We start from the raw sequence: 14,299 nt of genomic DNA, 5'->3' as shown, positions 1-14,299 counted from the left end.
CCCCTGCTCATGCTGTCTCTCTCCCTCAGAAATAAATAAAAAACATTAAAAAGTTAAAAAAAAAAATAAAAGAAACATGGAGTCAGAAAATGATCAAGGAAGACTATTGAAATATATTAAAATCATTCCTAAAACTGTTCTTTTATAAACTTTGTACTTTTTGCTGTATTTATGTGTTCCTGTACCTCGCCCTTATCTCTTAGAAAAATTAATAAATGGCCCCATTGTTTGCTATGAGGGAATTCTTTAAGAGTAGACTCAAGTTTCTGTGTAAACATCACCCACACCTTCCCTGTCCGAGGAGGTTCAGTAGGTGAGGCCACGTGGTTTCCTGGGATGAGAAACTTTCTAACATAACCTCACCATGACAACTTAAACACGTGCTTAAATTTGGTTGTAAAATAACTATGACAGAGCAATCATCTGATTAAGTCCTTTTGAATATATATCCCCTCCTTGAGTGTTACTCATAACTCCAATAAGCCATAAAAGATAGCTCCTCTGCTCTTCTCAACATTCTGTCAACTCTACTTCCCTTCATGGGTTTCCAGAGAATGGGAGGGGTCAGTTACAGGGCAAGGAACACCTGTCAGGAACAGGAGACATGTTCTAGAGGGTACTAATTTCATGAAATGCTTCCTCTCTTCTGTCCTGCGTTTCTGCCTGACCATATGTATAAAGCAGTGAAATTCAGGCAGGAGGAAGGCCCAGCTTCCTCCCCAACCAGTCTTTTCTGCAAACATTCCCTGGCAATCAAGGCAAATCCCCCCGGGCAGCACTATTGCTACCTCCCGAATCCGAGTGGCTGCCATGTGCCAGCCACTGATCAGAAGCTTTAGAGACCTTATCATGTTTGGCTCTCTTGACAACTCCAAAATAGAATCATCATGCCCATTTTACAGATACAGAGGCTGAGGCCCTAAAGATCATAACTGACTGGCCAGAGTCACACAGCTAGCGTGACAGAGCTGGACACAAACCCTTGTCCATCCGACTCCAGGGTGGGTGCTTTTTACCTCATGTTACCCTTCTCATTCTTCAATGTCCAAGTCCCTACCCAAACTATGAATAGTTTAATGCTTCACAGGGCATTTGCATAATCAAATATAGCAAATTTCGGAGACCTATTCAGCAATGATAATTTGTAATGGAATCCTTCTTGCCTTAATATCAATGGAGCCCCAAGGTAAAAATTTCACAAAAGGATCTCTCTGCCTAGTGTGAATAACCAGCACCTGGAGAATAATCACACTACTCTTCATTGTTACCAGATCCGACAGTTTAAGGGCCTGGAAGAGAAGCTGAGCTATAAATGTGCAAGTATTTCCCAAACTCCCACAGAACCCAAGAAAACCCCAATGATCACCCACACACTCTTCAATCTATTTAGAAAGATAAATTAAGGGTCGCTTTATGCTTAGTCCATTAGCAGGGCAGTAATCAGTACGCAGGTCAGCTGATAAATGTATCCCTCAAGAGATTTATCTAATCTACCCTGATATGCAACATTCGAGACACGAAATGTTTAAACCATAAACAAGAATGTCACCATGAGCACCGGTGAAATATTACCCCATTAGCCAAATTAAAAATGCAAAGCAGAAGACTATTCATAAATCAGGATTGCAAATGTTTTAAAATATGTAAATACAGGCAAAGAAAACCTAAATAAACATGGCAAATGGTAATGGATGGGCTGTACTCAATTGTATTCCTTTTTTTTTTCCAATTTTAAAGGAAAAGTTATGTATGGTATGCTTACAATTAAAGAAATGGAAAGTTAAATTAACATTGACAGGAAGATCTAAATTGATACTAAGTCCAGAGACTGTGAAAGACATAGACAAAAGATTAAAAATGCATTTGTTCTGTAGAGGATTGAAGTCTCAAAGCAAACCAAAGAAGCTAGGATATACACTGGGAAGAGACCCAAGTATGAATCGAATTCCCTAGCTGTAGTCTGGACACAGGCTGGAAGGAAGCTAGAGAGGGCCACGTCTAGAAAAGGGACATCCACTGAGGTCAGATGTTTCCTGGTGGCCGAGGAGACCCAAGGGCCACACACAGGATCAGAGCCACCACTCATCCTCACAGGTCACTGGAGAAGTCACCGGGAGACAGATGAATGCATGGACAGGGGGAGGGGGGAAAAAACCAGGGAGCAGAGGAGAGAGAAGGAAAACATACCTTAGGTGTTACTTTCATGAACCTACCGGCGATCAACGCAGAGGACACAAAAAGGCTTCCTCCCAAAAGGAAAAGGATATCATTAAAAAAGAAAAGGACAGATCTATCTGCCCACAAGTGTGGGTGGTAGGAGACTCTACAGCAGGCCTGGTCCCGAAGCTCAGATGTGCGCTGTTGTGTGAGCTCACGGCCTGTTTCATCTGCAAAATTGGATGGGACAAGGGCCGGCCTCCATAAGGTAGGTTTGAGAATTTAGTGACTTAATGCTTAAGGAGTTTTATAACCTATCCCAGCTGTACACTTTCCCTCTTTGAAAGGAACACACCTCCCACCCCTCCTTCCTGCTACCAGGAAAGAGGCAGTAACAGCAAGTGGTTAAGTACAGACTCTGGGTTCAGATGCTACAGTACAAATCTCAGTTCTGCCGCTGGCCAGCTGCCTGATGTTGGCAAGCCAGCTAGGCATGGTGGGCCTCTCAGTGTCTCCACTGTAAAATGGGAATGAAGAATCTGAATCGTAAGCTCGTCAGTCCCTAGAAAGCCCTTTGAACAGGCCTGGCATATGGCAAACACTCAGTGCATACTAGGAAGTTGTATGTAAGAACTTCAGCCCCTGCAAAGTTTTCACAGTTTATTTATTCCTGATTCAACAGTCAGTCTCACAACATCCACACTCATGAATTTAGCAGCTGCCCCAGCTCTTAGAAGCCCCAATCCCAAAGGCCCCCAAGATCCCCAAAGCCATGGGAGGCAGTTTCCAATGCAAACGGCACTCTGTGCCTCACTGTGTGAACCTCCGTATGGCTGAAGCATCCATGCCAAGAACACATTTGTGGATTTCTCGTGTGAATTGAAAATCATTTCTTATGTAAGAGAAATGTGCACCATTGAGTATTCAAGAACAGCATCACCAAGTATCATTTCCTGAAGGACGGTCTTTGGAAGGCAGAGATCAAAATCCAAGTGTTCTGGTCATTTTTATTCTTATTTTAAACACCGTCCTAATAAGATTGGCTATCTGCTTTCACATCCTCTAGAAATTGAAAGCCACAAATCATAAGAGAGGAGAGGTAATGTTGTATAGTTGAAAGAGACTCAGTAGGGCTAGGCTGTTCACTAACCATGTGCACTAACGACCTGAAGCTTTCATTTCTGCCCCCGTAAAATAGGTATAACACTACCAATTTTAGAGGTGGCTGATGTCTCAGCCAGTTAAGCATCCAACTCTTAATTTTGGCTGAGGTCATGATCTCATGGTAATAGGATCCAGCCCCATGCTGGGCTCTGCACTAACAGTCCAGGGTCTGCTTAGGATTCTTTCTTTTCTCTCTCAGCGCCTCCCCACTCATGTTCTTCTCTCTCTTCTCAAATAAACAAACATAAAAAAAAAAATACGAGCTTTAGAGGGATATTGTGAGGATTAAATGAGATTACATATGAAAAGCACACTGTAAAGAATCATAAAAATGGTGCTGAACCCGTTGACACTGCTGTTTCTCTAAGTCAAAAGACTGGCCAACCCCCCGGGGCCGGCAGGAGCTCGCCCTGACAGGGAGGCTGTTGGGGTGGGCCCCCCCAGGGAAGGGCAGGAGGCAGAGCAGCAGGTACCTACTCAGCAGTACAGATATTTTACCTTTTGGACGAATGGCTCAGTGCACCCCGTAGCAGCTGGCTGTAACTGGAGCCAAGACAGAGCCCAAAGGAAAGGTTTTCTTTTCGATTCTCAAGAGAATCCAAAGTATGGCGATCTGCAGCTATTGGAGATGTGGCTACGGAGTTCCACATGCCCTAAAAGTTACTGAGAGCCTCACCCTATGCACCCCTGTAATGGTATCCTTCAGAAATAATAACCAGTGTTCAGAATGAGAACCCTAACTTATCTAATCAGCATTCAATTCATCCTCCATTTCAAAAGATAGGAGTTAAGAGCACATTTCTGAGGCAAAAAAATTGCTTATGTCCACAAAGGTTAAACTCTTTAAAAATTGGAACACTTAAGAATAGATCCCAGAAGAGGCAAATCCATAGAGTCAGAAGCACAGTGATTGCCAAAGGGGAGCTGGGGGAGGGTGGTGGAGAGTGGACAGTGATTGCTCAGTGGGTACGGAGTTTCAGTTTGGGATGATGAAAACATTCTGGAACAAGGCAGTAGTGACGGCTTACGTCATTGTAAATATACTTAATGCCACCAAACTGTATGTTTAACAGTAACCTTTTCTGTCTTGTGTATTTTACCACACTTTTTAAAAAATATGTACAAAAAAGAAGGAACAGACAACACTTGAGCGCCTACCATTCTAATAAGCATTTTGCATGCAGGGTGTCACAGCAACGCTACCGTGTACATATTATTTATTATCCTCCTTTTATTTTTTTTTAATTTTTTTTTAATGTTTTATTTATTTCTAGGAGACAGAGAGAGACAGCGTGAGCAGGGGAGGGTCAGAGAGAGAGGGAGTCACAGACTGAAACAGGCTCCAGGCTCTGAGCTGGCAGTCAGCACAGAGCCCAACGTGGGGCTCGAACCCACGAACCACGAGATCATGACCCAAGTGAAAGTCGGACACTTAACCGACTAAGCCACCCAGGCGCCCCTATTATCCTCCTTTTAAAAAGAGGAGTAAACGGAGATCCCATGCGGTAATGTGACTTTCCTCAAATCAAAGTGAGGCCAGCATTTGAAGGTGAGCCTCCAGAGCTGGCTGGCTTGATGCAATGCTCACATCCATTGACTGAAATTCTCATGGTCAGATAATCTGGAAGCTTAATGGATTAATAAGCTTAGGTAAAAGATACTGCCCATGACCAGAAATACTGACAGGAGAGTTCATACAAATTCTGACTCTTGGAAGCAAATTTTCAATAAAACATATGAATATTGAATTGTTCTGGAACACCTAAAACATCCATACCTTCATTTTTCATGATGTAGTGAACAATCTGCCCAACGGTGTCACTATTTTCATTTACACTGTCATTCAATTCTGAAAGAGAAGGGGGAGGGGAGAATGGGTTACCACTGGTCACCTCTGTGGAGTCCATGAGACCTCACTGAACAGTCCCCAGAAAGCTCTTGCCAGGTTACTAAGGGTCTAGGCTTTCTTCCTTCAGCCCCAAACTGCCTGATACACCGCCCATAGTGACTTCCCTGGCATATATAACAAGTAGAACAAGTACCGGAATTATCCATCAACCTCTTCTCAAGTCCAAACACCCACTCACTTTCATGTATCCATATCAGTCATTACTACTATATTTCTCTCTCATCATTTCCTTAAACCCTTAGGGGAAATGGGGAAAAGACAGTTAATTAAAATAAAAAATTCTCCTAGGATTTTTTTTAAGTTTATTTATTTATTTTGAGAAAGAGAAATTATGTGCAAGCCACTCAGGGAGGGACAGAGAGAGGGGGAGACACAGAATCCGAAGCAGGCTCCAGGCTCACCGCAGAGTCTGACGTGGGGCTCAGTCTCACAACTGCAGATCACAACCTGAGCCGATATTAAGAGTCTGACACTTAACCGACTGAGCCACCCAGGTGCTCCTCCTTGGATTTTACTTTAACTGCAGATGTACTACATAAATTTAGAGTATGAATTTCCTTTATAAATTGGGCAATTATTTGTCCATGTTTGTCAGTCTCTCCTTTCTTTTAAATACATTTGCAAATGACCTCAATTTCAGCCGTGGTTATCTGCCAACAGTTTACTTTATGAGACTCTGTATATGTGATAGTCTCTGGAGAAAAATCAAACCTCCACTCTGAAACTGTGTAATTTCAGGGAGGAAGGAAAAAGGAGGGTTGAAATACGCCATCTTAGTTTACAGAGAACAAATCAAGGTGTGCAGTGTCCTACGCGTGTACCCGGGGAAGTGTCTTTGCCATCCACAGTCGGCTTCCTCCTCTGTGAAAGTGCACGTCTGGGTGGACGGTGCAAATGCTGACCTGCTAAGCCAGCCTCAACAGAGTGTCTGTGAGGGGGGAGGAGGAGGCTTGCTTTCTGTTGACAAACACTCAGCTATGGTTTGCTCATAAGCTGCGCATGACTCATCTGCAACCGGGTTCTCTCTCTGCCTCAAAGGTCAGTGGGGGTGGGAAAAACCAACAGGCCAGCAGGCTGGCAAGAATGAGGAAGCTCTCCCCCACTCTGCCCTTTGGACTCTCTTGAAAGGTGACCTACTCCAAATGTCCCCTTCTGCAAAAGCTGACCTTTGAGGAGCTGAAAGGGATAAGGAAGGTTAGCTACTACTCCCCAAGTCCAGATCTGGAAACGTCCCTAAAGGATGGCTGAAAAGAACAGCTACAGAGAAACAAGATCTCATTCTCTAGGGTTTTTCTGAACACTGTCTAACACTCCTTGTTAAGAGAACAAGGTAAGACATCCTCGTGTTAATCGAAGGCACCATTTCTTGCCACTTTTATTGCACCGTTGACACAGTTATTTACTTAATAAATATAAATTCCAATCACACAAATTTAAGTTAGAACCCCCCCCAGCAAAAGTAATACCATAAAGGTGGTGAAAGCTATTTACATTTTGCATTATCCTTATTAGAATCTCTTTTAATAATAATAGTAAGGATTAATATTTACTGAGGGGCCTTGCGCGCCAAACACCAAATGCATCATCCCTCTAAATTCCACAATAATCCTACAAAATGGAGATCACTGTTTCATTTAAATTAAATTAAATTGGCATAAAATTAACTAAGATTAAATTCTACTTAAATTATACATAGTAGAGATCTGGAGCATATGTACCTTGCCCAAGGCCACAAGGAATGAACAGGTGGGTGTTTAATAAAGGAAAAAGGCAGGTTTCAAGCTCCAGGTGGGCTTACTACGAAATCTACACAGACCTACCATACCACCTACTGTGAAGATGGGTCACTTTGCCTCATAGAGATGGAAAATATATATGACTGGTTTCTTATTTAAAAACTGACCCCCACTTGGGGCATTGGGCTGGCTCAGTCAATACAGCATGCGACTCCTGATCTCATTGTGAGTTCGAGCCCCACACTATGTGTAGAGAGTACTTAAAACTAAAATCTTTTTTTTAAAAATCGCCCCATCCACATCTCCATAAAGGGAACGCAGGTATTTACCTATCTTTTCAGCCTTTTCCTCTTCCATGTCTTGCTCGGCTTCTGTTGTACAACGATAGCCTTTCTTCTTCAGCAAGTGGCAGATGAGGACACCAAAGAGACCCATGATGAAGAACACAGGGACAAGCGCATATGCGATATATTCTGGGTGTCCATTCCCAGTATTGTCAGTGGGCGACGGCGTCGTCTGTGTTTTGGAGTGCAATGTGCGGCTGCCGCCATTGTCTACAGAAACAAACACACATGGCCGCATCAGACATCTGTCGGAGGCAAGGAAAACCTTACGACACCGGGGAATGTTCACATTAAATCCCAGTCTGCTTCCCAAACCGTGGGCCACGCGGAGACTGGCGGGTCTGGCAGTACAGAAGGCAGGCTGAGGGCCAGACTTAAGCTCAAAGTCTGAGTACCCTTCCTGTCCCTGCTACTCATAAACTAGGTCCCGTCCTGGGTAATTTCTTTTAAAACCTCCCAATCCAGCCTCTGCAACAGTACCCATAAGTGCAGAAAGCACGTACAGAGTTCTGGTGAAGTGGCAAGCACAAAGCAAACACGTTATCGGTCGGTGGCATTATAGCAGGGGGCTTAGCGGTGAAGGGCATGGACCCAGGAGCCTTGGATTCAATTCCTGGCTCCACCAGCTAGCAGCTGTATGACACTGGGCAATAATTTAGCATCTCCATGCCTCAGTTTCTCGTGAAATGGGCATACTAATAGAAGCCTCCTGCCCTTCTAGGGTGTTATGAAGGTGAAATAAATTATACATGTAAACCATTTAGAATGATTTTGACAACATAGAAAATGCTCAACTACATGGCAGACATCATTCTAGGCTCTTGTGCTATATCACTGAGTAAAACAAAGATCCTTGTCCTCACAGAGCTTATGTTTTAGAAGGGTTCAGTAAGGTGACAGACCTAGAATATGAAAAAGAGAAAACTTCAGGATGGCATCAAGATTTTGGCCCAGGGATACAAACATGAAAATGGCAGCATGTGCATTTGTTCGTTCATGTATCCAAATTAAAATTTATTGTAAGCCCATTACATGAAAAGCATAAGGCTGGAAACTGGGTAGAGTGAAAACACAATTTGGCCAATAACATCTTAAAGCATGTAGAGGAGCATCAGAAAGAATCCCTGATCAAAACACATGGGCAGATCACAGACTAACAGAAATGCTGTGGAAGGCATATACATGGGGAAACAGGAGAAAAAAATAACCGTGGGGACCTGCTTTATGACAACAAAAATAGAGTGGCTGGGAAGGAGGCATCTTTTGGAGAAAAGGAGAAATCTGCTTGTGGACATGTCAAAATATTGCATGGACCTATTACCAGAGGTGCCATACATCCAGGCCTGCAGGAATGCCACGTGTAGGCTCCCAGGAGCACCCTGCACATGCGGATCTGAGTCTCCTCTATGAGGGAGAGTGAGAGGCAGAGAGCTTGGTGCAGTCCTGAGACATGGCCAATGAAGATGACAGAGAAAGAGCCGATTCTGTAGAAAACCAGCAAAGAACCAGCTCACGGAATAAAAATGAGAAGAGAACTATGAAATGAAGGAGGGGGTCACGTAGGATGAGAAGTAAAGAGAAACGTGACATTTGATTGAAATGAAGTGTCATAATTTGGAATACTCAGATTCTGAAGTGCTAAAATGATGTTCTCTGCATCAGGGAGATTCACAATGCTGTGTAAGAAACTGAGAAATAGGAGGGCGCCTGGGTGGCTCAGTTGGTTAAGCATCCAACTCCTGATTTCAGCTCAGGTCATGATCTCGTGGTTTGAGTCTTGTATCAGGCTCTGCACTTACAGTGTAGGGCCTGCTTGGGCTTCTCTCTCTCTTCCTCTGCCTTAAAAAATTTTTTTAAAAAACAGAAAGAAATCCAGAAATTGGAAAACTAAATACACTTAATTATAAGCACTCTCAGAGTATTTTGATAAAAAAGAATCTGTGTGGCAATGATTGCATGGGGTAAATACATGTGAAATAACCACATTTCATCACTACAGCAAACAGAAGCCAAATTTGTAAACCAGAGGCCATAGAGAGGGCTATCAACCTATCACATGGAAATATCCATCACCTTTGAACATGAAAGGAAATTGCTGGTTTCCTAGCTTTGTAAAAGGCTACATTCATTATTTTATCAGGCAATCTCTAGAATTGGGGATAGTCTATATTTTTTTTTGTTTTATTTTCCAGGAATCAATATAATAAATGAATGAACAAATAAATGGAAGTACACGCGTGAGTGCATGCACACACACACACACACACACACACACACACACACTTTCCTGAACATGTGCAAATATATCCTCTAAATTAGGATTTAACTACCAGACTTTCAGTAAAAACCAGAAACATTTCTTTAACTCCTTTTACAATAATAAGTCTTATTTAATAATTCCTTTTTTAAAGTTTATTTATTTATTTTGAGAGAGCGAGAGAAAGCAGAGGAGAGGTAGAGAGAGAAGGACACAGAATCCCAAGCAGGCTCCATGCTGTCAGCACAGAGCCCAACATGGGGCTCAAACTCACGAACTGTGAGATCATGACCTGAGCGGAAATCAAGAGTCAGACGTTTAACCAACTAAGCCACCCAGACATCCCTATTAATTCCTTTTTAATAACACATATGTCATGTAACAGGAATAGGTGAAGCAGGCAACATGCTAAGACTGAGAGAGTCTTACTCAGAATCATGGTCTGTTTCAATCTGGAGGTGATCACCAACTCTCTTTGGGGGGCAGTAGGAATAGGGATGAAAGCAGAGGGGCTCAGCATTGGCGCCAACAGCTCCTCTTGATTCAGGTGGTTGAGAATGTGTCTTCATCATTAATTTGACATGTAGCAAACCCTTGCAAATACTACGTACTTAGAGTCTGTGATTTACAAACAAGGATCTGTCACTTAATCTCGTAATTACTGTACCATGGAAAAACTGAAGAAGATATTAATCTAAATTAGTGAAACATGAATTACAGAGAGAAGCAATATAGCACTGGGGTTACAGGGTCAGAACGCCTGACATAAATGACAGCTTGACCACCTATTAGGCATGTCACCTTGGGCAAGTTATTTCAATGCTCTGTGTTCAGTTGCCTTGTTATGAAACAAAATCAAAATGATTGTATCTTTCTATGATGACTTTAAAACATGGCCCCAAATTCTTTGATAGTCTGTATCTCCTCCCAAATATACTCTGAGCTTTGCCTGACCAATAGAATATGTTAGAGTGACACTTTGTCAGTTTCCAAGCCCCAGACCCTAACAAACCGACAGCTTCCACTTCTGATCTCTTGGGGCACTTGCTTGCTTTTTCTTGGGGCACTTGCTTGCTTTTTCTTGGGGCACTATGCTAATCACCATACTATGTGGAAGCCCAAGCTTCCCCAAGGAAAGAATCCAATAACAATCATTAACTTGCCAACTATGTAACTGAGCACCTTAGAAGTAGACCCTAGAGCCCCAGCTAACGAAGCACGGAACAAATATGAGCTGTTTCTGAATCCTGACAAGTTGTAGATTCCTAACCAAAACAAGTGACTAATGTTGTTTTGAGCCATGAAGCTTCGAGGTAATTTGTTATACACCAAATAGTAACTAGAAGACTACCACATGGAGTCATTGTAAGGATTAAGTATATTAAATATGTAAAGCACTTAGAAGAGTGTTTAGGAAGAGGTACGCATTGTAAAAATGTTTAGTCACCACCTTGATAGAACTGTACTACCCAATATGCTAGCCACTAGCCACAAGTAGCTACTTAAATTTAAGTTAATTAAGGGACGCCTGGGTGGCTCAGTCAGCTAAGCGTCTGACTCTTGATTTCCACTGAGGTCATGATCCACGGTTTGTGAGATGGAGCCCCGCATTAAGCACTGCACTTGACAGCATGGAGCCTGCTTGGGATTCTCTCTCCCCCTCTCGCTTTGACCTTTCCTCACTCACATGTGTGTGCGCTCTCTCTCTCTCATTCTCAAAAATTAACATTTTAAATTTAAGTCAATAAAAGTTAGATAAAATTAAAAATCGAGTTCCTCGGTTGAGTTCAGTAGTCACATGAGCTAATTACTACCATATTGGACAGGTCAGATAAGAAACATTTTCAGGGCCCCAGGATGGCTCTGTCAGTTAAGCGTCTGACTTCGGCTCAGGTCATGATCTCACAGTTTGTGAGTTTGAGCCCCTTGTCGTGCTCTGTGCTGACAGCTCAGAGCCTGGAGCCTGCTTCAGGCTCCGTCTCTCTCTCTCTCTGTGTCCCTCTACTGCTTGTGTTCTCTCTCTCAAAAGTAAATAATAAATAAACATTAAAAAAAAAACAAAGAGGCTGTTCTATTGGACAGCCCTGTTAAAGACTACAAAGAACCACTAAAAAGCAGTTAACTTGAGAATCCACTGTGACCTACCATAGCAATTCAATAAAAATAACTTTAAAAATGCCTTAAAACATTAACATAGGTTAATTTACCTTTCCTGCAATTTACACTAAAAAACTTGTTTAGAGACATCGACCATCTTTCTCTTTCATCTCTTTTTCTTTCAGCTGAAACATATCTGAATTATAAACAAATTATTTATCTGAATCCAAATTCATAACAAAGGTGGTTGCTGCATTATTCATAAGACAAAAAAATGGCAACAATCTGAATTTGACAATGGAATAGTAAGAATATATCAAAGTCGATCATTATCTACTCATTTGATGGAATAATATGCATCATTTAAAACTATAAAGATTTCGTGAAGACATGAAATAACACTTAAGATACAATGTTGAATATAAAAAGCTTGATTCAACATCTTACATACAGTTTGGTCCAACTAGTTTTTGTAAAAAAAATGCATGAAGGCATAAAATGTACAAAGCAATGACCAAAATATTAAGTGATTCCAGGTAACTGAACAATAGAATAATTTTAAATTTTATTTAACTTTTTAAAAATTTTTTAATGTTCTTATTTTATTTTAGAAAGAGAGAGAGACAGAGCATGAACAGGGGAGGAGCAGACACAGAATCTGAAGCAGGCTCGAGGCTGTCAGCCCAGAGCCTATGCAGGGCTCGAACCTACAGAGCATGAGATTATGACCTGAGATGAAGTCAGACGCCCAACTGACTGAGCCACCCAGGTGCCCCTAAATGTTATTTTTATACTTAACTGTAATTTTCTGAAATTCATATGTATGTATTACTTTCGTACCAAGGAGGTAGACACCTTAAAAAAAAATACAAAGCAGAGGTAGTCAGCCATTTGGGACTCGCAGACCCCTCTGGAAAACTGTTGGATGTCATGAAGTTTCCTCTTTCAAAATTTTGCCTCCAAGCTCTACAAGTTCTGAATCTCAAGTTCATATAAGGGCAAGTGACTTGATAAGGATGATGTCCAAGTTTCTGCCTGATAACATGGTGGACGTTGATGCCATTCATCAAGGTGGGAAATAACTTTTAAAAAAAGGAAGCTTGCTTGGGAGTTATGTGTTAAATTTTATCTCCCTCCCAATTCACATGTTGAAGTACCCCCAAGTACCTCTGAACGGGACCTTATTAAAATACAGGGCCTTTACAAAGGTAATCAAATTAAAATGAGGTCATTAGAGTGGATTCCAATCCCACAAGACTGCTGTCCTTATAAAAGGAGAAATGTGGAGGCAGACAGGTGCAAAGGGAAAACACCACAGAAAATATAGGCAGAGATGGGGTGATGCTTCCAAAGGCCAGAGACTTCCAGCAAACCACCAGAAGCTAGGAGAGAGGCAAGAAATAGATTTCCTCTTCACAGCCTCAGAAGGAAGCAACCCTGCCAATCTTGATCTTGGAATTCTAGCCTCCAGAACTGTGAGATAATAGACTTCTCTTTTTCAAGCCACCCAATTTGTGGTACTTTGTGACAGCAGCCCAAGCAAATTAATATACTTGGCATGATGAGTACGCTATCACGAGTTCAGTTTTGAACGTGGGGACAACCAGATGGAAATATCCATTGAGCAACTGGACCTACTCCATGAGGAAACTGAGGGAGAGAAGCCAGGGCTCTACCCTAGAACAGAGGCTAGAGTTTCCAAAAGGAATGAGCAGTCAGCTAGGTCAGATGCTGTGAGAGAGAGCAACTAAAATAGGAAGGAAATGGAAAATGGTGCAGCCACTGTGTAAAACAATTACAGAGGTTCCTCAAAAAGTTAAAAATAGAACTATCATATGATCCAGCAGTCCAACTTATCCTATTTATCCAAAAGGACTGAAATCAGGATCTTAAAGAGATATCTGCCTCCCATGTTCCCTGCAAGTATTATTTACAACAGCCAAGATACAGAAACAACCTAAATTGATGGCTGCTTCACTGAACAACCTTCACTGATGGCTGAAGAAAGAAAAGATGGTGTACATATACAGTCAAATCCCATTCGGCCTTAAAAAAGAAGGAAATCCTACCATAGGCAACAGTATAAATGGACCAAGAGGACATTACACTAAGTGAAAAAAGCCAGTCACAGAAGGACAAATACTGCGTAATTCTGCTTTAGGAGCCATCTAAAATAGTCAGGTTTATAGAAACGGAGAGTAGAATGGTGGCTGCCAGGAGCAGGGTGAGGAGAAAATGGGTAGCTGCTATTCAATGGGTATAATGTTTCCGTCCCTCCGCTCAGCATTGTGACTGCTGATAACAATACTGTATCATGCCCTTAAAATTTTGTTAAGAGGCCTGATCTCATGTTAAATGTTCTTAACACAATCTAAAAAAAGAAGCAAGAAACAAACAACCTGAGAAGACTCTTTAGAAAAAGAATTGAGAAGAACTCAGACAAGTCAGGCAACATAGAAGTTTCTAAGGACTCATGGGAAACCATTAGTTTCTAATTTAAGAAGATGCTTGGAATTTTTTAAACTTTCTCTTTGTATTTTACTTCCTGTTTTTCTGTAGTTTCTTGAAGTAAACTTCAAAATCCCAAAATAAATAAATGCATACATACAATGAAAAAATAAAATAAATTAAATTA

At 41.7% G+C, this 14,299-nt stretch overlaps 1 protein-coding gene across 1 annotated transcript in view; it reads right to left on the bottom strand.

The window, feature by feature from the left end:
- Nucleotides 1-14,299, bottom strand: part of RELL1 (RELT like 1) — a 68,462-nt gene that overhangs the window by 26,967 nt on the left and 27,196 nt on the right. Inside the window, exons 2-3 of the mRNA XM_077758954.1 lie at nt 7,296-7,520; nt 5,099-5,170 (exon numbers count right to left, since the gene is read on the bottom strand). Coding sequence (XP_077615080.1) covers nt 5,099-5,170; nt 7,296-7,520 — 297 coding nt within the window. The remainder of the gene's footprint in view (nt 1-5,098; nt 5,171-7,295; nt 7,521-14,299) is intronic.

This window comes from Crocuta crocuta, unplaced genomic scaffold (genome assembly GCF_008692635.1).
Source record: "Crocuta crocuta isolate KB4526 unplaced genomic scaffold, BGI_CrCroc_1.0 scaffold223, whole genome shotgun sequence".
Classification (NCBI taxonomy): Eukaryota; Metazoa; Chordata; class Mammalia; order Carnivora; family Hyaenidae; genus Crocuta; species Crocuta crocuta.
Note: the sequence above shows the minus strand (reverse complement) of the source record. Positions and strands in the feature narration are given on the sequence as shown.